This window comes from Protopterus annectens, chromosome 11.part0 (genome assembly GCF_019279795.1).
Source record: "Protopterus annectens isolate FY-2018-M chromosome 11.part0, PAN1.0, whole genome shotgun sequence".
NCBI lineage: Eukaryota > Metazoa > Chordata > Ceratodontiformes > Protopteridae > Protopterus > Protopterus annectens.
The window spans coordinates 1,094,616,745-1,094,643,452 of NC_056745.1; the positions used below are offsets into that span (position 1 = coordinate 1,094,616,745).

Sequence of the window (26,708 nt, forward strand, 5' to 3'; positions counted from 1 at the left end):
AAAATTAAAGCACCTTACTTTTCATAATAATTTTTTTTAATTCCACCCCTAAGTATCTTGCCAAAGTTACCACAGCTGCAATCATAAAGCATTTTTAATAGAGACAGGCTCCAGAAGGACAGGTGAGTAAAGCATTCATCAGCAATTTTAAAAACAAGCTCATCTTAAAAATCATGTGGGAATGGAGACTGCTGAAAAAGCCAGGTTTCCCACAGTCTGCACTTTAAAGTTTCAGAATTGCTAGTGATGGATGTATTCACCATCTGCCAATTGTTATGTTGTTATCTGTCCCTGAGCCAGGGTAGAAAATGATTTCCATATACTTAGGGGATATTTCTCTACACCCTGTAATAACATGTACATACAAAAACACATCTGTTTCATATTGTTTTCATTCTTCTTTAAATGAGCTTCTTGTAAATGTTATCTTCTTTCTGAAATGTGCATCAGTGAGTCAGTGTGTACGCATGTGTGAGTGTATGTTCTATTATTACACTTACTGCCAAATGCACAAGTTTGCAAAAAAAATAGTGCATCTATTTATTCAGTTCATTTAGTTCATCTCATAATGCAACTGCAGTACTCATAATCAATAAGTAGTTGACAACTGCAATCAAGAAATAGCTTTCTTAATCTACAGCCTGTGGATGTGTGATAAGAGCTACTCTACCAGCTGAAATGGACCATAGTAATTTTCTTTCTGTAATACTGGATAAAAAGCCATGTAGAAAATCATCCATAAATAAGACTATATAGTCAAATGTTTCCAATTTTGTCTTGCAAATAAATAAAACGTGGCTCTGCAAGAGAACAATAAGAAAAGAATTTAATTTCCCATAGATCGGGGAATGACTGAGGTTTTTAACAAACAACAAAGCTGCTGATCAAGCCGTGGGGAGTTGAGGAACAGCTGACTAAATGATCCTTTGCATATACTCACCAGTGAGAAATAAACAAAGAGGTCAGAAACAATGCAGAAAATACTGCTGAATTAAAAGACTTAAAATGTTGGTAAAACATAACAAGCCGTGTATTTGTAAATGTACATGTGCTAGTGTCTATCGTTTTATTAGACACACCGAAAGAAACGGTACTTAATAAAAATTCCGCAAGTATTGTTAATACTGCAAGGTCTGTGAACCAATAATGGTGGAGATATGTTTGCAGAATAAATAAGGAAGCAGTGAAAAGGATTTTTTCATTCAATGTATGAAAAACATTTGACAAAGTGAGTATGACATCATCTCTTTCTGGGGTCTATGTTGTATGTTAGAAATGAAAAAGATGGCAACCACAGTCACAAAGAAGCATAAGAACGGTTATATTGTAGTTTCTTCTAAAGATACTAAATAGGCCCAGTTCCCTAATTCTGGTAGGTTTTGTTGTTTTCATCTCAAAAGTTCATTGCAGTAATTTTATGTTAGCAGCTCAGGAATATGGACAGAAACATTTACTATATCTGATATGGATAATGATTTTGAAAAAGGGGTTAAAAACGTAAATGGTTAAAAAGTCCATTTAGCCTGAAGCTGAAAAACCAGAGCTACACAATTCTGAAAAATAACAATATTGTAATTTGGGGGGGGGGGGGTGAACATGCAAAAAAAAAATAAATAAAGTTAGTACACTCTCCAACTGAAATGCAGTTAGGAAACTGAAAGCTTTCTTCTTGAACTAACATGACACTAGCCATGTTTTACCCGGAGCATGATTCTGAATGGTGAATGTGAAAAGAACCTTCAAGGCAAAAATACAAAATTGTAATGCAGGCAGGACCCCCATAGATTACTTGAAAATATGAGAACAGAATTCTAAGAACTTGTAACCATTTGTTGAAATAAACAAAATGGCAATCTGCATACTGTTGCAATGATTTTGATGAGTGACAGTAAATCACTCAAACTACAAAAACACATACCAACACATTTCACAGATTTGCCATCTAAGAAATGACAGTGTCATATTTGTGTACCAGTCTTATTGCTTTGGATACTTTTTTGATTTTAAAATGCAGATTTCCCTTTAATCCCCAAAGCAACTATGAGTCCTAATTAGAGACTGCATAAATGGAGGATATCCAGTTCCACACTCACTGCGATGGAGGAAACACTCACAGAGGGGCAGGAGCAAGCTTTGCTGTGTCATGTAATTTCACTGGTTTATGTCTGCATACAGAATGAATAAAATCATTGGACGTATATTCTGCTCAGTTATATATTTTTCATATTTGTTAAACTGGAATTGAAAATTTTACTAGTTTTATTCATGAAGCAGAATTATAGAATTTGTACTTTATACCTCCTGATATGACGTCTATGAATGCCAGAAATTTATATTTCAGAATTAGTTTTGGTCTTTAGATACGTTATTGCAAAATATCTAATCTAGCAGACTGTATTCAGTATATTTGTAACTGCTACAAAGATTGTTTAAGTCATAGTTGGTACACCCCACATATGCCCCGAATTAGGGAACTGCTCCAGTATAACACTCAGAAATGTATTTAAATGTCTTTTTGTTTTGGTCCCCAATATATGTTGACCATCTGCCTAATAGTTTACCGACCCTGACATGCAGGTCAAACTTACCCTAGATTAGAGGCCACCAGAGAGATGAACATCCCAGGATTGGACCTAACTGCCTCAAAATCAAGGAGCTAGCCAGCTCTGTTAGGATGACATCAGCCGTAGTGCTTCACTGAGGATTGTTTATTGCTGTTCGACTTGCAAGACCCCTCAGTAGTGTCTGAGTTCCAAATGGCTAGATCACAGGGTTTACACATGCATGTGCTTAAATTCACACACCAAATCTTCCAGCTGCTGTACAGTCACTGCTCTGTGGGCTACTGTTCATTGCCAGCCCCTTCCAGCAGTTACATCACCACCCAGACATCCACTGGCTAACATTTGTATAGTGGCCTACACCAAAAACCTGAACCTCACCCCCACCCCCACCTTAAGGATTCCTCCAACTCCCAGAATGGCAATCAAACCCCAGTAATCCGAGTGACAGTCAGGGCATTATCCATCAACATTACTGAGCTGGCTACTGAGTTTTACCAAAGAAAGAGATTACCATTGTTAAGCCGTGATTAAGTCAAACAATTGAAATACCCAGAAGTATGCCTTGACCACACCAATCTGTCTTACTCTATACATAGTATTATACTCCTCTCTGAAATAAGTATGCTTTCAGCACTTGTCACAAGATTTCTCAACTAAAAACTAAGAAAACCAAGCAGTTACTTTATAAGCAAGTACTCTTGCCAACTTTAGAGTACGGTCTGCAAGTTACAGTGAGCAATTTAACTACTAACTGCCAAGCACTAAAAGTCAAAATGAATAATATTTCCACATTCATGGCCAATGCACCTAAGTGGAAGCATCACTGTATTACATGGAAAAAGGCTCAGTGAATCTTGCTACCCAAAGTGGAACCCTAACAACTTACTTTATAATCTAATTAAACCAAAAGCACTGCCATCCTTGGATACTTTCTCAAAAACTAAAGTCCTTCCAATGACCATCACTTTTCCTTCATAGTAATCCAGCTACAATTCTTCTCTGAATGTTACACCAGGGATTTTTCTTTCTTTTCTGCCAAAATGTAGACTGCACTTCCATTGACTGTAATAAGTTCACCTTCCCAAAGCCTATTCAAAACTAGACTGAAAACTTATTTGTTAACAGAAGCAGTACAGAAATGCACCTTAACTTCTCTTAGGTGTCCCATTAGTTGGCACTGCCCTGCTATGAGTACTACATCCATCTGTTGATTGAAACATACCTCAAATGCATTGTATCATCTCTTAGTTGAATCAGTACTGAATGTTGCCCTTGGCTAAGTATCCAGACTCTACCATATATGGTGAATGCCCTTCTAGCTTCTGGTGACTATACTTCTAGCTAGGAAGATTAGCATTACCTCTGTTTAATTTGTTTACTCTCTTGCGTTTGCTTACAATAGCTTGGACGATTGTTAACAACGTGTATTGACTTCATGACATAATACCCTATATAGGCCAAGGCTGAAAATGGGCCTTGCATACAAGTTTGCTTAACTTCCATTAACAAACATAAAACAAATGGACAGTCTGTTCCATATCTAAATAAATACAACTGTGATCAAAAGGCAAAACTGGTCAACATATGGGCTGTCATATTCCACTTGTAAAACCATTTGATTTTAAATGTAAGCCCTCTATTTGGAGGAAAAGTAAGAGAGTGACAGTGAGCCTGACACACAAACACTGATACTCTAAAAAGGGTGATCTCTGTGAGGACTTTGCCACCTCTAAAAAGACAAGTTAAAATGCTGAAGACAGCAATATCACTCAATGACTTCCTGTAAATAGGGTTGTAGTCAGTAAATTCCACTTTTTACTCACAAACTGTTATTACTGCCCCCCCCCCCCAACCTGCATGACATTTAAAAAAGCAGTCACATCACTCACACTCTTGTCCTCACATTTGGCACATACTTGACTCGGCACTTGTAGCAGCTGGAGTGACCTCAGAGGTTCCTCACAAAGAAAATACAGGGTGTAAACAACAAGACCTAGGTGGATAGACTAAAAGCTGTATCCCTTTACTCCATCTCCTACTGACTATTAACAAATGACTTAAATGACTTATTACTGACCTACAATGCTCACAAATCAAGCCCTGGTGAAACTGCTGCACATCCAAAACTTAAACAGCATGTGAGTCCCTCAATCTAGGGATATAAACTTAGTCAGTGACTCAAACAAAACATGCCGGGCAGACAGATATGTGTCACTGAGATTGCTCCTCCTTTGGAACAGGCTTCCTATTCACATTAAGCAGAGACCTTCCCTGGTCCTCTTCAAATGCAATTTGGATCAATGGATGGGGAATCACAAATTCATATCTGGGGTAATGCCTATGTCCCTTATGGACAGGAGCAATCATTAAGATACTCAATGAATAGGCACAAATCTATGCCATCCTCTTGCTCCTAGGGGCCATATATTGGGTAAAATCGGGTTGGCTTGTAAGGGCTCTTACACCATTAGCCTAGTAATATTCTACGATCCTATATTATTTATAGAATTGCAATCCTTTCTGTAAGCGAGCTATATACAAGTTGTTGGCGGTAGTAATTTAGATTGTTATAGAAATAATATGGCCTGATAAGTCCCCAATATTTCTACTGGCAGTCACAAAAAATGCAGTCCTTTGAGTACAAAGAGTATGCCTGTATACACCTTTGCTTTTCTCCCCGGGCCTCCGCTGAAAATGGACCTATGTCCAGTCGGACACTCCCGGTCAACAAATATAAATAAATAAATATACACAAAATTAGTTCATTAATTTCAATATAAATCTGCTGTTAGCTAAGATAATGGTAATAAATGAAGCATACGTGTTTATATATTTCACAGAAACTTCCATCCAATAAAATTCTGTTAATGAATAAGCTCTATACAAGTCCTCCATACAAGTCAAGATCAGATCATCGTATTTGTGAAAGTGAACTGAAGCAACAACATAAGTTTTACAGGGAAAAACTATTAAACCACAAGACAATGTTTTAATCAATGCATACTTAGAAATTGTCAGAAACTGTTCATCCAGAAAGCAACAAAGATATTCATGATACCATGACGACTCAGTAGCAACAAAGATTCTATGTGGAACTTAATGTCTCATTTAGTACCAAGGTTTGTTAATAGCACAATTAATATCACACATAGGAATGAGTGCAAAAACTGGCTGAAGGTAACCAAAATGCATTGTATGCCACCATTAAACCTTGTGTAACACAATATTTTGAATACACTGAATGATTATTGACTTAATTTACACTTACCAACATCCAGTTTACTGAACGTACTTACTTAGCATTATTGCTTCATTACAGCTCCAGTGGTAATGAAAACTGGACACAGAAATGATAGTTAATTAAGTTTTGGCCTCCACAGTATATCTGTCTGTTCTCTTGAGAGATACTTTGGCTTTCATAGACATAAGAGGCAAAGATTTTTGTGAAATTCCATACATGGCATCTGGGAAAAGGCTACAGTGTCCTGGCCTCCTCTCTGGCAAAAGTAGCTGATTGGCAGGATTGCCCAGGTTAGGGCTATATCCACAGTCAGGAAGGGGTCATGTATCCATCAGCCCCTGAAAGTAGCAGGACTAAGGCAGTAAAGGGATAGTCAGGTCTTCTACAGACCCTGATAAAGATAGCAGACCCTCCCTCAATGCCAAAAGAGTGACTCTCAGTCAGGTGTTGGGACAAGAAATACCAGTTTTTGGTAAAACTCCTAAAACAGTCAAGTTACTGGCACCTGGGTCACTAGCCTAATATGTTAAAATGTAAGGTTACTTTACTGAACAGAAGTCAGATTTTATGCTTAAATAGTACTCATGACACCAAATAAGAGTACATAGTTGCATTTACTTTGTGCCATATTTTACATTTTCTTTCGGCTTCTTTAGAGAATGGAGTGAGAACCTTTTTTACAGTATTTTTAGTTACTACTGTATAGGAGTATATTAACAAGTGAGAAGATCAATAAATGTTAGTAAAATAACAGACCATTGCACTTACCCATCATGTTATATAAGCTTTGTGGTGCAAACTGTCTTGGCATTTTCTGAATAGCTTCTTTATATATAGCAAGTGCATCCTACCAAGAAAGAAGATACACAGGATCATGGACAAACCACTTCAAACCACAAAGCAGCCAAAATATAATATAATGCTTGCTTAAAATTATCCATTGTGGGCAATGTGCATTAAAAGGAATATTTTAAACATGTAAAAAACATCAAGGAAAAATAACCTGAAACTCTGATGAAAGCAAGCTAATAAAAAGCCTTATTAAAGGAACCATGCATAAATTTCATTTGTCTAGGTATGATGGATGTGAAATAAGCTGACATTTTAATGTAGAGGGTGATCTAGGTGATGAGAACGTGTCTATTCATGAACACTGTAAGTATCTTTCATAGCCTGCTTTTCAACTAGAGATTAAATTGTCTGAAGTACAATTTTGAAATCAAATAAAACATCTACAATGAACTTTGTGCATCTACCTTACAAATTGTAAGTAGTAAACTATAATTCTAAATTGTCTTTTGAGTCCTGTGAACTACAAAAATTTCTGAACAATTAAACAGAGCACATTTTTAGTTTTTGATCAACGTGTCCATTGTTGTAAGAAAGTCCTTCTATATTGCACAGCTTATAAACAAAGGGATTGTGCCCAGATCGAGGGGATGTCATTGCCCCTCTTTAGTCAGCCCTCATTTGTAAAGTCATTGAATAAAATGCCCCCTTTGGCATGTATCTGTCTAGACATATGCAACAACTAGAATTCCCACGTAAGGCCTAAACAAAATGTCATACATGAACCGACTCAAAGCCTATCACTATACTAGTTAACCTACAGACTGCTAAAAAGTGATCTGTGTCTGGCAGACTGATGGATTTTCTAACATCAGGAAGATAAATGAAATCAGAATACTTGGTTTAGGGATCTAAACTTCTACTGCAACATCAACAGAACAATTTGAAAGGACAGGTATATCTTGCAGACAATACAGTTACTGGAGAATAGACTTCCCATCCAAATAAAACAATGTTTACCCCTGTCCATATTCAAACACAACACAGATAGATGGGAAACAGAAAATTTACCCCAGAACTGCCCCCTGTACAACTTATGGACACAGCCAGCTCTTCCCTATGGTATGATCCCAATTATTCTCATTACGGGTAATATACAATTAATGACCATGGGATGGGTAAGGCCAATGCATAACCAAATGGGATAGTTTAATTCCAAAAGAGAAATTGGTTAGGCTTAAAATGGCCCACAAGGACATCTAAATAAGTTGAAAACAGAAAGCACCAACATGGACTGATGTCGTCAAACAAAAACTTTAATACACTGTTTTTAAAAAAAATACTGAGCATTTTTATTCTAAATTAAATCTAGTCTAGTGCTTACTTAAGTAGCCACATATGTCTGGTCTGGCACTATATATTGCAACTAGCAGCTGTTAGATAACTAGACCCTAGACTACAGCTCTGGTATCTCCTCCATAATACGGAGAAAAAACGCTTTAACATCATAAATTCAGAATCCTCAGGAGGAGAGATGGGTGAACAGTGTTAAACTTTCTGTTATATGGAGAAAGGGTCATTATCACACAAAAGCAAAAAAAAAATAATCCTTCAGAAGCGCACATAAAAATATAAAAAAAAAAAACACTAGTTCTGTCTACAGTCTAGAAAAAAATCATGATAATCTTCCCAGATTTAAGTAGTGAAATGTCAGCGAAGGCAGCAGTTAGTGAGGTGGAAAGGCAGATGAGAAACCTCAGGGATTAATTATTTAATAGGTGCCATGCAGAAGCGACAAACAAGGCCCTGGAGTAGTACTTATTTGTCCAGGAATACCTGCAAAGAGCACTCTGACTGTTTCATGTGTGAACTGCATGCTGCATTGTGCCAAAGCGGTAGAACATTTTTTAAGAAACTATATATAATTTATTATTACTCACTCTTAAAGTGCATGCAATTTCAGTACTCCCTGAGGGTTAACAGCAGGTCTTTGTATAAAATGGTGGCTTTTGATGATAATGTACTAATTTAATGAAATGCCAATGCAAAACAGCAGGCAGAAAATTGTATTCATTTCAGTTAAGCGGCTAGTTACCTTACAGATTCTAAGTTATTTCACCTGTTTGTATTAGAATATCCTCTAAGTGTGTATTAAGGTATTCTCTGAAGAGACAGAATTATACAATGGCCAAATAATGGGATCACGTTCCTCGTATTCTGCATTTGTAGTTTTAACTTTATCTGCTGAAAGCCAGCTTTGTTTCATCTGTGACTTCAGTGCATCAGAATGTAACTATGAGGGTTTTTTATACCTGTTATTATATTGTAAAATTATAGTTTTACAAAATGAATAAAAACATTTTTAAGCAAAAAAAAAAGAATCTAACTATGAGGTTAGAGTGGAATATGAGTAAAAATAAAAGGCTAAGTGACAATAAATAGATTAATTTCATGTACTACTAGGTAGAACAATGTTTCAGCTAGAAAAAGGGCACAATAGAGTATATCAGTTGTATTCGGAACACCAAATTCATAACCATCCCATCCCTTCCTTGGCCTTCATCAGGAATAAGAGAAGTAAAGGGCTTTTAAAAACAGGAAAAGTAGGGAAAACTGGGTAAAAACTATTATATGTTAACAGCTGTAGGGTCAACTGAAAACCGAATATGAAGCACTTCTAACCATATGAACATGCAGTAGCTATGTTCCACACTGAAAGGGTCAGGAAGATGCTGTGATCTAGGTTATAGAGCACACTTACTGTAAGACTAGCATATCTGGCATCTTAAGTAAAGTACTGAATATAGACATTTTGCAGAATAACACAATTTCACAAGCAGCTCAGTAACGGTTTGCACCAAAGGTTGTTAGGTTCACAAGTTAGCACACTTCTGGATTATTGCTGCACAATTTATTAATTCTTGTAGCTGAAAACAGCCCTGCCCCAGTATGAAAGGTGATGTCATGGTCAGGGCTACACTCCACACTAACTGTGAGGTCAGAAAGATGGCATACATTAAAAGCAGACTGCAGACCTGAACAAAATGTTTGTGGTGCTGAGTTTTGCACCAATGCGCATGTTCCATAAATAGTACATGTCTAGAAAGAGGGGAGATGTTTTTGAAAAGCAAAAATGTACAAAGAAAGTAACGTGCAGCAAATGGTAAAGTTGTGAGTTAGCAATAATAATGCATAGCCATCGAAAAAGTATCAGATGTGCAAGACATGAGAAGGTTAAGGCAAGCCCAGTCAAACAAAACATGGTACATAGAATACTGCTTAAACATACAAATGTACACACACACACACACACACACACACACACACACCATTGTGCTATCTTTTTTCTGCATTCCTTCTGATGGATGCTCCCACTGCATCTGAATGTGAATATTGTACATAAATACAATCTTACAATGTTACAAGACACTGCAGTCATTATTCTAGCTTCCCTAATCTATGAAGTGTAATTCTAGTATCCTGATGTATGTGCATGCATTATATGTATTTTACTTATATTGATATAACATATATATTATATTGGCCACTGAATAGTATTCTTAAATCTTTTGCACTCTTCAATGTTTTCTATTGTTCTTTTACTGTCTGCAACAATATCTCCCATGCTGCGTCAGAAAAAGGTCAGTGTCAGTCAGTGCACTCATGTTTTCTTTTTTTTGTGACTGGACTTGACTCCCCTATATGTGAATATGTGTGTGCAAAATATATGGTGTTTTGGAGAAAATAAATGGAATAACTGGTAGTCTGAATTCTGGGAATGAGTCTTGTGATCTGTACAAAGCCACAAATTATGAAATGACTGACAAAGCCGCAAGTCATTAAACAAGGTCCCATTCACCACAGCACCAAATACTTCATGCATTATACCCTACACTCATCATATATTCCATTTATCAGACTAGCAGACAGTGATATGACCATGAGCTAAGTACCAGATACTTCAAGTATTACACCCTAGACTCATCATATATTGCATTTATCAGACTGGTAGTCAGTGATATTATGACTATGAGCTAAATGCCAGATACCTCATGTATTACACCCTAGACTCATCATATATTCTATTTACCAGACTGGCAGACAGTGATATGATGACTATGAGATAAGTGCCAGATACTTCATGTATTATACCCTACATTCACGACATATTCCATTTATCAGACTGGTAATCAGTGATATTATGACTATGAGCTAAGTGCCAGATCTTTTCTTCTCTTTCAGCTGTTTCCATTAGGGGTCGCCACAGCGGATCATCGGTTTCCATTTCTTCCTGTCCTCTGCATACTTTTTTGTCACACCAATCACCTGCATGTCCTCTCTCACCACATCCATAAACCTTATCTTAGGCCTTCCTCTTACCTGGCAGCTCCATCCTTAGCATCCTCTTCCCAATATATCCAGCATCCCTCCTCAGCACATGTCCAAACCAACGCAATCTCGCCTCTCTGACTTTGTCTCCAAACCGTCCAACCTGAGCTGACCCTCTAATATACTGATTCCTAATCCTGTCCATCCTTGTCACACCCAGTGCAAATCTTAACATCTTTAACTCTGCCACTTCCAGCTCTGACTCCTGCTTTTTTCAGTGCCACCATCTCCAACCCATACAACATAGCTGGTCTCACTACCCTCTTGGAGACCTTCCCTTTCACTCTTACTGGTACCAGTCTGTCACAAATCCCTCCTGACACTCTTCTCCACCAATTCCACCCTGCCTGTACTCTCTTCTTCACCTCTCTTCCACAATCACCATTACTCTGAACTGTTGAGCCCAAGTACTTAACTCATCCACCTTTGCCAACTCTACTCCCTGCATCCTCACTATTCCTCTATCCTCCCTCTCATTCACACATACACATATTCTGTCTTAGTCCTGCTGACCTTCATTCCGCTCCTCTCTAGAGCATATCTCCACCTCTCCAGGGTCTCCTCAACCTGGTCCCTACTCTCACTACAGATCACAATGTCATCTGCAAACATCATAGTCCATGGGGCCTCCTGCCTGATCTCATCTGTCAACCTGTCCATTACCACTGCAAATACGAAAGGGCTCAGAGCCCATCCTTGATGTAATCCCACCTCCACCTTAAATGCATCTGTCACTCCCACTGCAGACTTCACCACTGTCACACTACTCTCGTACATATCCTGTACCACTCTTACATACTTCTCTTCCACTCCTGACTCCTCATACAATACCACATCTCCTCTCTAGGCACCCTATCATATGCTTTCTCCAAGTTCACAAAGACACAATGCAACTCCTTCTGACCATCTCTATATTTCTCCATCAAGATACTTCATGTATTATACCCTACATTCATGATATATTCCATTTATCAGACTGGTAGTCAGTGATATTATGACTATGAGCTAAATGCCAGATACTTCATGTATTATACCCTACATTCATGATATATTCCATTTATCAGACTGGTAGTCAGTGATATTTTGACTATGAGCTAAATGCCAGATACTTCATGTTTTATACCCTACATTCATGATATATTCCATTTATCAGACTGGTAGTCAGTGATATTTTGACTATGAGCTGTTAGTGAGCTGCTTTTTGTATTGCAGGATGCAGGCTATGATTCCTTCAGCCTCAATTTGCCTACTGACTAAGCAGTTCTCTAGGGTAATCACTGAAAAGGGACACTTCTGTCCCGTGGGCTTACCCAGTTATCAAATAAATAAAAGAAAAATGTCTGTTGCTTTTTTCTGTGCAGTTATTTTCATGTGCACTGCTGTTTTCCACTGATTTCAGTGGACTTCAATATTGTAAATGTATTTACTGATTTATTTATTGCTTCTTTGATTGTGAAATCGAACCTTTTTTATTTTTAGCATTCTCAGCTCAATATTCCTACATCAGGATAACCTATTTCATTGTCTTTTATATTTTCCTTTCCTTTCATATTCATACTAGCTGCAATAATTTTTGTTGAAGCAATCAAATTCTTTTTTTTTTATTTATGTTTCTTTTGTGCTTTTCGTATGTATTTCTGTATTTAGATCTTTTCTCTACGAGTCTCCACTGAAAATGGGCTATAACAATTCAGACAGGCTCTCCTGGTCATAAAATGATAAATATATAAAAATATACATGGTTGCTTTATTTTTCTTCAAACTTTTTTATTACTGGCAAGCATTAGATAAACATTGCTAAAGGTCATAAACTGTACACTTGTGGCCTTAGCACATAAGTTAAAGGCTGCTTAACAACTGTCAAAAAGCACCCTTATAGATATCTGGATAATGGACCCTTACAGGTTCAATGGTTGACAAGGACAGAACAACATTTATACAAGCAAAAAAAAAAAAACTATACTATGTAGAAATTGATGTACATAACACATCACTAGGCAGCTATATAACAATTCGTAGCAGTTTAAAAGTTATGGGGCTCACTGGTATATTTACCATTAGTTTTATTGCTCTGGTTACAGCTAAAAAGAGTTGGTGATATTGCAGCTTACTTGTATAATAAGTACAATTTGTGCTACTTAGATTGAGTGCCTTACAATAATTAATTGTCTATCGATATGCAAGGAAAACCAGATAGGTTTGCACTACAACACTCAAGGCAATACACCAAAGTTGCCTAGCAACCGTCAAACTGTGCAGCGGTTGGTGCGCTGTTAACACCATCAGGAAACTGCAAAGAGTTCAGAACAGTTAAGTCATTTTAATGTAACAAAACTTCCTTTATCTCCCATAGGAAATGTATAGCACTACTGTGAATTTTCTAGGATCTAGATAGTTTGTTTCATTATATGTCAAACTGTTCGTCTTTAAGTCTCAAGGGTAAAATACATTTATTTGTTTAACTGGAATACTGCACTGAACGTTTGTTGTGCTGATTTTGTTTTTTTTTTTTTTGTTTTGTTTTCATAGAGCATAATTAAATATCATTTCAAAATTAATCTGTGCCTTTATTCTGCAAAACCTACTACGTCTGATATAATATCTTTATAAATGTTTTCTCAGGTATTCATGCCATTTCATAACTTGCTGTCACACATGTCAAAAAATAATTAAAAACACGCGGGGCAAAAGTATACAGTGTTTAAAACCATGGACAATTTTAACAGTTTATGAATCTACAGGGAAAGCACAGCATTTTGAGTTGTTAATCATTGACAGTACTTTCACAATTCCCAAACATGCCGACTATATTTTCCCATGAAGTTATTAAATAATGTCACACAATAACAAAGATCCTTAAGAAGAGCTGACATTTTCATGAATGAGACATCCCAGCTAGCTAGTCTGTCTTCCCACAGATGTAAGTGAACATAACATTTGGCAGTGCTGTTACTCATTGTCATATCTATAAAGATTCATGTATATTATTCAAACAACTTCTGAATTTAAATACCTCAAAAATGATACAAAACAGAGCTCTGAAAATGTTTTATACAATAGGTAGTTTGCAGCTGTTCAAATAGCTCTTTGAAACCATAACTTGGTCTCTCAATTACATAAAAAAGGATAGTTTCTCCAAGTTTCTGTCAACAATATTCAAAATATTTTTTTGGCAAATATTTCATAACTAAGGTCATTAAGGTCACAGATGGGGCTCAGCCTCTCTACGCCATGTAGCCAGATCTATAAATCTACCAAGGCAGCTATTTTTACTTCAGCTTTACTGCCATACCCAGAGGTCGTGAGATATGTACTGAGTCCTTCTACCTTATTTCAACAGCTGACTACAGTATGTATTCAGAAGTGTGTCTTTGCCATATGGTGTGCTAAGCCACAGCCCTTGTCTGTATCACCAACAGGCACTTTGCTAACCTCAGTCCCTGTGTGGCCTGAGGTACAAAAGTGGCAGAAGTATAAGGCCTACATTTTATATTAGGAGTGACTGCTGCAAACACAGCGTTCTGCTTCAGATGGAACGCACTTCCGCCTTCTATAAGAAACACAGGCAGCACCACCACCTTCAAACAAATGCTGAAAAATCATCTCAACTCTTCCTGGCTATGTTCCTGCTCTATAACCTAACCTCTTCACTCTCCTTATATGATTACTAAACTCCTATGTCTTTTGCTACTAGTGACTGATATTTTCTCCATATTTATTTTTATCTTCCCTTGTTGATTCTAGTGCAATAATACTGATCTCTGTTTATATCAATCTGATTGAATTCATTGAATTCTGCTTTAATGTATATTTTCTGTATATATTGCTGTAATCCAACAAACTAGATTCCTGCTTTTATGTATATATTCTGTATATGTTACTATATTTACTATATATATATTTACTATATTTCTGTTTCTGTACTAATTAATGTTTATACTTTTTCTGTATCTTGTTGAAGCTTTTCTCCCTGGGTCTCCACTGAAAATGGGCTATTTTAGGCCTAGTGGACTCATCCCGGTAAACAAATGTAATAAATAAATAAACATACATCTTACAGATAAAACACAGTAAAAGGCTCATGAGGCAAAAGTTAAATGAATCAAGAGGTTCACATTGTAGTGGGTGGTGAAACATGTACTAAATGTTCAGTATGAACTCATTTTCTAAAAGGTTGCATATTGAAAAAAGCATTTTAGAACACTGATTGTCACTGTTTAAGTGACACCCTGACACCATGTGCAAAAATGGGAAAACGGATTGTGGGTGGATGGATGGATGGATAAGCTGGGAAATGAGACTGTAGATGTTAGTGTAACCATAACTCTGCATCATTACTTCCATGATTCCCAAAATCAGCACCAATATTGAAGGCAAGCAATCAGTGACATACAGCAACAGTAGCTTATTCAAGGGAAGAACAGGACGGGCAGTCAGTGACATATAGCAACAGTAGCTTATTCAAGGGAAGAACAGGACGGGCAGTCAGTGACATATAGCAACAGTAGCTTATTCACAGCAAGAACAGGACGGGCAATCAGTGACATATAGCAACAGTAGCTTATTCACGGCAAGAACAGGACGGGCAGTCAGTGACATATAGCAACAGTAGCTTATTCAAGGGAAGAACAGGACGGGCAGTCAGTGACATATAGCAACAGTAGCTTATTCAAGGCAAGAACAGGACGAGCAGTCAGTGACATATAGCAACAGTAGCTTATTCAAGGCAAGAACAGGATGAGCAGTCAGTGACATATAGCAACAGTAGCTTATTCAAGGCAAGAACAGGATGAGCAGTCAGTGACATATAGCAACAGTAGCTTATTCAAGGCAAGAACAGGACGGGCAGTCAGTGACATATAGCAACAGTAGCTTATTCAAGGCAAGAACAGGACGGGCAGTCAGGGACATATAGCAACAGTAGCCTATTCAAGGCAAGAACAGGATGGGAAGTCAGTGACATATAGCAACAGTAGCTTATTCAATGGAAGAACAGGATGAGCAGTCAGTGACATATAGCAACAGTAGCTTATTCACGGCAAGAACAGGACGGGCAGTCAGTGACATATAGCAACAGTAGCTTATTCACGGCAAGAACAGGACGGGCAGTCAGTGACATATAGCAACAGGAGCTTATTCAAGGCAAGAACAGGACGGGCAGTCAGTGACATATAGCAACAGGAGCTTATTCAAGGCAAGAACAGGACGGGCAGTCAGTGACATACAGCAACAGTAGCTTATTCAAGGCAAGAACAGGACGGGCAGTCAGTGACATATAGCAACAGTAGCTTATTCACGGCAAGAACAGGATGGGCAGTCAGTGACATATAGCAACAGTAGCTTATTCAAGGCAAGAACAGGACGGGCAATCAGTGACATATAGCAACAGTAGCTTATTCAAGGCAAGAACAGGACGGGCAGTCAGTGACATATAGCAACAGTAGCTTATTCAAGGCACGAACAGGACGAGCAATCAGTGACATATAGCAACAGTAGCTTATTCAAGGCAAGAACAGGACGGGCAATCAGTGACATACAGCAACAGTAGCTTATTCAAGGGAAGAACAGGACAGGCAGTCAGTGACATATAGAAACAGTAGCTTATTCAAGGCACGAACAGGATGAGCAGTCAGTGACATATAGCAACAGTAGCTTATTCACGGCAAGAACAGGACGGGCAGTCAGTGACATCTAGCAACAGTAGCTTATTCAAGGGAAGAACAGGACGGGCAGTCAGTGACATCTAGCAACAGTAGCTTATTCAAGGTAAGAACAGGACAGGCAGTCAGTGACATATAGCAACAGTAGCTTATTCAAGGCAAGAACAGGACGGGCAATCAGTGACATAAAGCAACAGTACCTTATTCAAGGCACGAACAGGACGGGCAATCAGTGACAAACACAAACAGGAGCTTATTTAAGGCAAGAACAGGACGAGCATTCAGTGACATACAGCAACAGTAGCTTATTTAAGGGAAGAACAGGACGGGCAGTCAGTGACAGCAACAGTAGCTTATTCAAGGCAAGAACAGGACGGGCAGTCAGTGACATATAGCAACAGTAGCTTATTCAAGGCACGAACAGGATGGGCAGTCAGTGACATACAGCAACAGTAGCTTTTTCAAGGGAAGAACAGGACAGGCAGTCAGTGACATATAGCAACAGAAGCTTATTCAAGGCAAAAACAGGACGGGCAGTCAGTGACATATAGCAACAGTAGCTTATTCAAGGCAAGAACAGGATGGGCAATCAGTGACATATAGCAACAGTAGCTTATTCAAGGGAAGAACAGGACGGGCAGTCAGTGACATATAGCAACAGTAGCTTATTCAAGGGAAGAACAGGACGGGCAGTCAGTGACATATAGAAACAGTAGCTTATTCAAGGCAAAAACAGGACGGGCAGTCAGCAACAGTAGCTTATTCAAGGCAAGAACAGGACAGGCAGTCAGTGACATATAGCAACAGTAGCTTATTGTAGGCAAGAACAGGACGGGCAGTCAGTGACATATAGCAACAGTAGCTTATTCAAGGCAAGAACAGGACGGGCAGTCAGTGACATATAGCAACAGTAGCTTATTCAAGGCAAGAACAGGACGGGCAGTCAGTGACATATAGCAACAGTAGCTTATTCAAGGCAAGAACAGGACGGCAGTCAGTGACATATAGCAACAGTAGCTTATTCAAGGCAAGAACAGGACGGGCAGTCAGTGACATATAGCAACAGTAGCTTATTCAAGGCAAGAACAGGACGGGCAGTCAGTGACATATAGCAACAGTAGCTTATTCAAGGCAAGAACAGGACGGGCAGTCAGTGACATATAGCAACATTAGCTTATTCAAGGCAAGAACAGGACGGCAGTCAGTGACATATAGCAACAGTAGCTTATTCAAGGCAAGAACAGGACGGCAGTCAGTGACATATAGCAACAGTAGCTTATTCAAGGCAAGAACAGGACGGGCAGTCAGTGACATATAGCAACAGTAGCTTATTCAAGTCAAGAACAGGACGGGCAGTCAGTGACATATAGCAACATTAGCTTATTCAAGGGAAGAACAGGACGGCAGTCAGTGACAGCAACAGTAGCTTATTCAAGGGAAGAACAGGACGGCAGTCAGTGACATATAGCAACAGTAGCTTATTCAAGGGAAGAACAGGACGGGCAATCAGTGACATACAGCAACAGTAGCTTATTCAAGGGAAGAACAGGACGGCAGTCAGTGACAGCAACAGTAGCTTATTCAAGGGAAGAACAGGACGGGCAGTCAGTGACATATAGCAACAGTAGCTTATTCAAGGCAAGAACAGGACGGGCAGTCAGTGACATATAGCAACAGTAGCTTATTCAAGGCAAGAACAGGACGGGCAGTCAGTGACATATAGCAACAGTAGCTTATTCAAGGCAAGAACAGGACGGGCAGTCAGTGACATATAGCAACAGTAGCTTATTCAAGGCAAGAACAGGACGGGCAGTCAGTGACATATAGCAACAGTAGCTTATTCAAGGCAAGAACAGCACGGGCAGTCAGTGACATATAGCAACAGTAGCTTATTCAAGGCAAGAACAGGACGGCAGGCAGTGACATATAGCAACAGTAGCTTATTCAAGGCAAGAACAGGACGGGCAGTCAGTGACATATAGCAACAGTAGCTTATTCAAGGCAAGAACAGGACGGGCAGTCAGTGACATATAGCAACAGTAGCTTATTCAAGGCAAGAACAGGACGGGCAGTCAGTGACATATAGCAACAGTAGCTTATTCAAGGCAAGAACAGGACGGGCAGTCAGTGACATATAGCAACAGTAGCTTATTCAAGGCAAGAACAGGACGGCAGTCAGTGACATATAGCAACAGTAGCTTATTCAAGGCAAGAACAAGATGGCAGTCAGTGACATATAGCAACAGTAGCTTATTCAAGGCAATAACAGGAAGGGCAGTCAGTGACATATAGCAACAGTAGCTTATTCAAGGCAAGAACAGGACGGGCAGTCAGTGACATATAGCAACAGTAGCTTATTCAAGGCAAGAACAGGATGGGCAGTCAGTGACATATAGCAACACTAGCTTATTCAAGGCAAGAACAGGATGAGCAGTCAGTGACATATAGCAACAGTAGCTTATTCAAGGGAAGAACAGGATGAGCAGTCAGTGACATATAGCAACAGTAGCTTATTCAAAGCAGGAACAGGACGAGCAGTCAGTGACATATAGCAACAGTAGCTTATTCAAGGCAAGAACAGGACGGGCAGTCAGTGACAAATAGCAACAGTAGCTTATTCAAGGCAAAAACTGGATGGGCAGTCAGTGACATATAGCAACAGTAGCTTATTCAAGGGAAGAACAGGATGAGCAGTCAGTGACATATAGCAACAGTAGCTTATTCAAGGGAAGAACAGGATGAGCAGTCAGTGACATATAGCAACAGTAGCTTATTCAAGGTAAGAACAGGATGGGCAGTCAGTGACATATAGCAACAGTAGCTTATTCAAAGCAAGAACAGGACGAGCAGTCAGTGACATATAGCAACAGTAGCTTATTCATGGCAAGAACAGGACGGGCAGTCAGTGACATATAGCAACAGTAGCTTATTCAAGGCAAGAACAAGATGGCAGGCAGTGACATATAGCAACAGTAGCTTATTCAAGGCAAGAACAGGACGGGCAGTCAGTGACAAATAGCAACAGTAGCTTATTCAAGGCAAAAACTGGATGGGCAGTCAGTGACATATAGCAACAGTAGCTTATTCAAGGCAAGAACAGGACGGGCAGTCAGTGACATATAGCAACAGTAGCTTATTCAAGGCAAGAACAGGACGGGCAGTCAGTGACATATAGCAACAGTAGCTTATTCAAGGCAAGAACAGGATGGGCAGTCAGTGACATATAGGAACAGTAGCTTATTCAAGGCAAGAACAGGACGGCAGTCAGTGACATATAGCAACAGTAGCTTATTCAAGGCAAGGACAGGATGGGCAGTCAGTGACATATAGCAACAGTACCTTATTCAAGGCAAGAACAGGACGGGCAGTCAGTGACATATAGCAACAGTAGCTTATTCAAGGCAAGAACAGGATGGGCAGTCAGTGACATATAGCAACAGTAGCTTATTCAAGGCAAGAACAGGACGGGCAGTCAGTGACATATAGCAACAGTAGCTTATGCAAGGCAAGAACAGGACGGGCAGTCAGTGACATATAGCAACAGCTTATTCAAGGCAAGAACAGGATGGGCAGTCAGTGACATATAGCAACAGTAGCTTATTCAAGGCAAGAACAGGACGGGCAGTCAGTGACATATAGCAACAGTAGCTTATTCAAGGCAAGAACAGGATGGGCAGTCAGTGACATATAGCAACAGTAGCTTATTCAAGGCAAGAACAGGACGGGCAGTCAGTGACATATAGCAACAGTAGCTTATTCAAGGTAAGAACAGTACGGGCAGTCAGTGACATATAGCAACAGTAGCTTATTCAAGGCAAGAACAGGATGGGCAGTCAGTGACATAAAGCAACAGTAGCTTATTCAAAGCAAGAACAGGACGAGCAGTCAGTGACATATAGCAACAGTAGCTTATTCAAGGGAAGAACAGGATGGGTAGTCAGTGACATAGAGCAACAGTAGCTTATTCATGGCAAGAACAGGACGAGCAGGCAGTGACATACAGCAACAGTAGCTTATTCAAGGGAAGAACAGGACGGGCAGTCAGTGACATATAGCAACAGTAGCTTATTCAAGGCAAGAACAGGACGGGCAGTCAGTGACATATAGCAACAGTAGCTTATTCAAGGCAAGAACAGGACGGGCAGTCAGTGACATATAGCAACAGTAGCTTATTCAAGGCAAGAACAGGACGGGCAGTCAGTGACATATAGCAAAAGTAGCTTATTCAAGGGAAGAACAGGACGGGCAGTCAGTGACATATAGAAACAGTAGCTTATTCAAGGCAATAACAGGAAGGGCAGTCAGTGACATATAGCAACAGTAGCTTATTCAAGGCAAGAACAGGACGGGCAGTCAGTGACATATAGCAACAGTAGCTTATTCAAGGCAAGAACAGGACGGGCAGTCAGTGACATATAGCAACAGTAGCTTATTCAAGGGAAGAACAGGACGGGCAGTCAGTGACATATAGAAACAGTAGCTTATTCAAGGGAAGAACAGGACGGGCAGTCAGTGACATATAGCAACAGTAGCTTATTCAAGGCAAGAACAGGACGGGCAGTCAGTGACATATAGCAACAGTAGCTTATTCAAGGCAAGAACAGGACGGGCAGTCAGTGACATATAGCAACAGTAGCTTATTCAAGGCAAGAACAGGACGGGCAGTCAGTGACATATAGCAACAGTAGCTTATTCAAGGGAAGAACAGGACGGGCAGTCAGTGACATATAGCAACAGTAGCTTATTCAAGGCAAGAACAGGATGGGCAGTCAGTGACATATAGCAACAGTAGCTTATTCAAGGCAAGAACAGGACGGGCAGTCAGTGACATATAGCAACAGTAGCTTATTCAAGGGAAGAACAGGATGAGCAGTCAGTGACATATAGCAACAGTAGCTTATTCAAGGCAAGAACAGGACGGGCAGTCAGTGACATATAGCAACAGTAGCTTATTCAAGGCAAGAACAGGATGGGCAGTCAGTGACATATAGCAACAGTAGCTTATTCACGGCAAGAACAGGATGGGCAGTCAGTGACATATAGCAACAGTAGCTTATTCAAGGCAAGAACAGGACGGGCAATCAGTGACATATAGCAACAGTAGCTTATTCAAGGCAAGAACAGGACGGGCAGTCAGTGACATATAGCAACAGTAGCTTATTCAAGGCACGAACAGGACGAGCAATCAGTGACATATAGCAACAGTAGCTTATTCAAGGCAAGAACAGGATGGGCAATCAGTGACGTACAGCAACAGTAGCTTATTCAAGGGAAGAACAGGACAGGCAGTCAGTGACATATAGAAACAGTAGCTTATTCAAGGCACGAACAGGATGAGCAGTCAGTGACATATAGCAACAGTAGCTTATTCACGGCAAGAACAGGACGGGCAGTCAGTGACATCTAGCAACAGTAGCTTATTCAAGGGAAGAACAGGACGGGCAGTCAGTGACATCTAGCAACAGTAGCTTATTCAAGGTAAGAACAGGACAGGCAGTCAGTGACATATAGCAACAGTAGCTTATTCAAGGCAAGAACAGGACGGGCAATCAGTGACATATAGCAACAGTACCTTATTCAAGGCGCGAACAGGACGGGCAATCAGTGACATACAGCAACAGGAGCTTATTTAAGGCAAGAACAGGACGAGCATTCAGTGACATACAGCAACAGTAGCTTATTTAAGGGAAGAACAGGACGGGCAGTCAGTGACATATAGCAACAGTAGCTTATTCAAGGCAAGAACAGGACGGGCAGTCAGCGACATATAGCAACAGTACCTTATTCAAGGCACGCACAGGATGGGCAGTCAGTGACATACAGCAACAGTAGCTTTTTCAAGGGAAGAACAGGACAGGCAGTCAGTGACATATAGCAACAGAAGCTTATTCAAGGCAAGAACAGGACGGGCAGTCAGTGACATATAGCAACAGTAGCTTATTCAAGGCAAGAACAGGATGGGCAATCAGTGACATATAGCAACAGTAGCTTATTCAAGGGAAGAACAGGACGGGCAGTCAGTGACATATAGCAACAGTAGCTTATTCAAGGGAAGAACAGGACGGGCAGTCAGTGACATATAGAAACAGTAGCTTATTCAAGGCAAGAACAGGACGGGCAGTCAGTGACATATAGCAACAGTAGCTTATTCAAGGCAAGAACAGGACGGGCAGTCAGTGACATATAGCAACAGTAGATTACTGTAGGCAAGAACAGGTCGGGCAGTCAGTGACATATCGCAACAGTAGATTACTGTAGGCAAGAACAGGACGGGCAATCAGTGACATACAGCAACAGTAGCTTATTCACGGCAAGAACAGGACGGGCAGTCAGTGACATATAGCAACAGTAGCTTATTCAAGGCAAGAACAGGACAGGCAGTCAGTGACATATAGCAACAGTAGCTTATTCAAGGCAAGAACAGGACGGGCAGTCAGTGACATATAGCAACAGGAGCTTATTCAAGGCAAGAACAGGACGGGCAGTCAGTGACATATAGCAACTGTAGCTTATTCAAGGCAAGAACAGGACGGGCAGTCAGTGACATATAGCAACAGTAGCTTATTCAAGTCAAGAACAGGACGGCAGTCAGTGACATATAGCAACAGTAGCTTATTCAAGGGAAGAACAGGACGGGCAATCAGTGACATACAGCAACAGTAGCTTATTCAAGGAAGAACAGGACGGGCAGTCAGTGACATATAGCAACAGTAGCTTATTCAAGTCAAGAACAGGACGGGCAGTCAGTGACAAGCAACAGTAGCTTATTCAAGGGAAGAACAGGACGGGCAATCAGTGACATACAGCAACAGTAGCTTATTCAAGGGAAGAACAGGACGGGCAGTCAGTGACATACAGCAACAGTAGCTTATTCAAGGGAAGAACAGGACGGCAGTCAGTGACAGCAACAGTAGCTTATTCAAGGGAAGAACAGGACGGGCAGTCAGTGACATATAGCAACAGAAGCTTATTCAAGGCAAGAACAGGACGGGCAGTCAGTGACATATAGCAACAGTAGCTTATTCAAGGCAAGAACAGGACGGGCAGTCAGTGACATACACAACAGTAGCTTATTCAAGGCAAGAACAGGACGGGCAGTCAGTGACATATAGCAACAGTAGCTTATTCAAGGCAAGAACAGGACGGGAAGTCAGTGACATATAGCAACAGTAGATTACTGTAGGCAAGAACAGGACGGGCAATCAGTGACATACAGCAACAGTAGCTTATTCACGGCAAGAACAGGACAGGCAGTCAGTGACATATAGCAACAGTAGCTTATTCAAGGCAAGAACAGGACGAGCAGTCAGTGACATATAGCAACAGTAGCTTATTCAAGGCAAGAACAGGACGGGCAGTCAGTGACATACACAACAGTAGCTTATTCAAGGCAAGAACAGGACGGGCAGTCAGTGACATATAGCAAAAGTAGCTTATTCAAGGCAAGAACAGTAGCGGCAGTCAGTGACATACAGCAACAGTAGCTTATTCAAGGCAAGAACAGGATGGGCAGTCAGTGACATATAGCAACAGTAGCTTATTCAAGGTAAGAACAGGACGGGCAGTCAGTGACATATAGCAACAGTAGCTTATTCACGGCAAGAACAGGATGGAGAGTCAGTGACATATAGCAACAGTAGCTTATTCAAGGGAAGAACAGGATGAGCAGTCAGTGACATATAGCAACAGTAGCTTATTCAAGGGAAGAACAGGATGAGCAGTCAGTGACATATAGCAACAGTAGCTTATTCAAGGGAAGAACAGGATGAGCAGTCAGTGACATATAGCAACAGTAGCTTATTCAAGGTAAGAACAGGACGGGCAGTCAGTGACATATAGCAACAGTAGCTTATTCACGGCAAGAAAAGGATGGAGAGTCAGTGACATATAGCAACAGTAGCTTATTCAAGGGAAGAACAGGATGAGCAGTCAGTGACATATAGCAACAGTAGCTTATTCAAGGGAAGAACAGGATGAGCAGTCAGTGACATATAGCAACAGTAGCTTATTCAAGGGAAGAACAGGACGGGCAGTCAGTGACATATAGCAACAGTAGCTTATTCAAGGCAAGAACAGGATGGAGAGTCAGTGACATATAGCAACAGTAGCTTATTCACGGCAAGAACAGGACAGGTAGTCAGTGACATATAGCAACAGTAGCTTATTCAAGGTAAGAACAGGACGGGCAGTCAGTGACATATAGCAACAGTAGCTTATTCAAGGCAAGAACAGGATGGAGAGTCAGTGACATATAGCAACAGTAGCTTATTCACGGCAAGAACAGGACGGGCAGTCAGTGACATATAGCAACAGTAGCTTATTCAAGGGAAGAACAGGACAGGCAGTCAGTGACATATAGCAACAGTAGCTTATTCAAGGCAAGAACAGGACGGGCAGTCAGTGACAAATAGCAACAGTAGCTTATTCAAGGCAAGAACTGGATGGGCAGTCAGTGACATATAGCAACAGTAGCTTATTCAAGGCAAGAACAGGACGGGCAGTCAGTGACATATAGCAACAGTAGCTTATTCAAGGCAAGAACAAGATGGCAGTCAGTGACATATAGCAACAGTAGCTTATTCAAGGCAAGAACAGGACGGGCAGTCAGTGACATATAGCAACAGTAGCTTATTCAAGGTAAGAACAGTACGGGCAGTCAGTGACATATAGCAACAGTAGCTTATTCAAGGCAAGAACAGGATGGGCAGTCAGTGACATAAAGCAACAGTAGCTTATTCAAAGCAAGAACAGGACGAGCAGTCAGTGACATATAGCAACAGTAGCTTATTCAAGGGAAGAACAGGATGGGTAGTCAGTGACATACAGCAACAGTAGCTTATTCATGGCAAGAACAGGACGAGCAGTCAGTGACATACAGCAACAGTAGCTTATTCAAGGGAAGAACAGGACGGGCAGTCAGTGACATATAGCAACAGTAGCTTATTCAAGGCAAGAATAGAACGGGCAGTCAGTGACATATAGCAACAGGAGCTTATTCAAGGGAAGAACAGGACGGGCAGTCAGTGACATATAGCAACTGTAGCTTATTCAAGGCAAGAACAGGACGGGCAGTCAGTGACATATAGCAACAGTAGCTTATTCAAGGCAAGAACAGCACGGGCAGTCAGTGACATACAGCAACAGGAGCTTATTCAAGGCAAGAACAGGACAGGCAGTCAGTGACATATAGCAACAGGAGCTTATTCAAGGGAAGAACAGGACGAGCAGTCAGTGACATATTGCAACAGTAGCTTATTCACGGCAAGAACAGGATGGGCAGTCAGTGACATCTAGCAACAGTAGCTTATTCAAGGCAAGAACAGGACGGGCAGTCAGTGACATATAGCAAAAGTAGCTTATTCAAGGCAAGAACAGGACGGGCAGTCAGTGACATACAGCAACAGGAGCTTATTCAAGGCAAGAACAGGACAGGCAGTCAGTGACATATAGCAACAGGAGCTTATTCAAGGCAAGAACAGGACGGACAGTCAGTGACATATAGCAACAGTAGCTTATTCAAGGGAAGAACAGGATGAGCAGTCAGTGACATATAGCAACAGTAGCTTATTCAAAGCAAGAACAGGACGAGCAGTCAGTGACATATAGCAACAGTAGCTTATTCACGGGAAGAACAGGACGGGCAGTCAGTGACATATAGCAACAGTAGCTTATACAAGGGAAGAAAAGGACGGGCAGTCAGTGACATATAGCAACAGTAGCTTATTCAAGGTAAGAAGAGGACGGGCAGTCAGTGACATATAGCAACAGTAGCTTATTCAAGGCAAGAACAGGAAGAGCAGTCAGTGACATATAGCAACAGTAGCTTATTCAAAGCAAGAACAGGACGAGCAGTCAGTGACATATAGCAACAGTAGCTTATTCAAGGCAAGAACAGGACGGGCAGTCAGTGACATATAGCAACAGTAGCTTATTCATGGCAAGAACAGGACGGGCAGTCAGTGACATATAGCAACAGTAGCTTATTCAAGGCAAGAACAGGACGGGCAGTCAGTGACATATAGCAAAAGTAGCTTATTCAAGGGAAGAACAGGACGGGCAGTCAGT

The 26,708-nt window shown here is 40.5% G+C and overlaps 1 protein-coding gene across 1 annotated transcript in view; it reads right to left on the reverse strand.

The window, feature by feature from the left end:
• TMTC2 (transmembrane O-mannosyltransferase targeting cadherins 2) overlaps window positions 1–26,708 on the reverse strand; it is a 1,891,588-nt gene that overhangs the window by 699,980 nt on the left and 1,164,900 nt on the right. Inside the window, exon 7 of the mRNA XM_044088436.1 lies at window positions 6,574–6,652. Coding sequence (XP_043944371.1) covers window positions 6,574–6,652 — 79 coding nt within the window. The remainder of the gene's footprint in view (window positions 1–6,573; window positions 6,653–26,708) is intronic.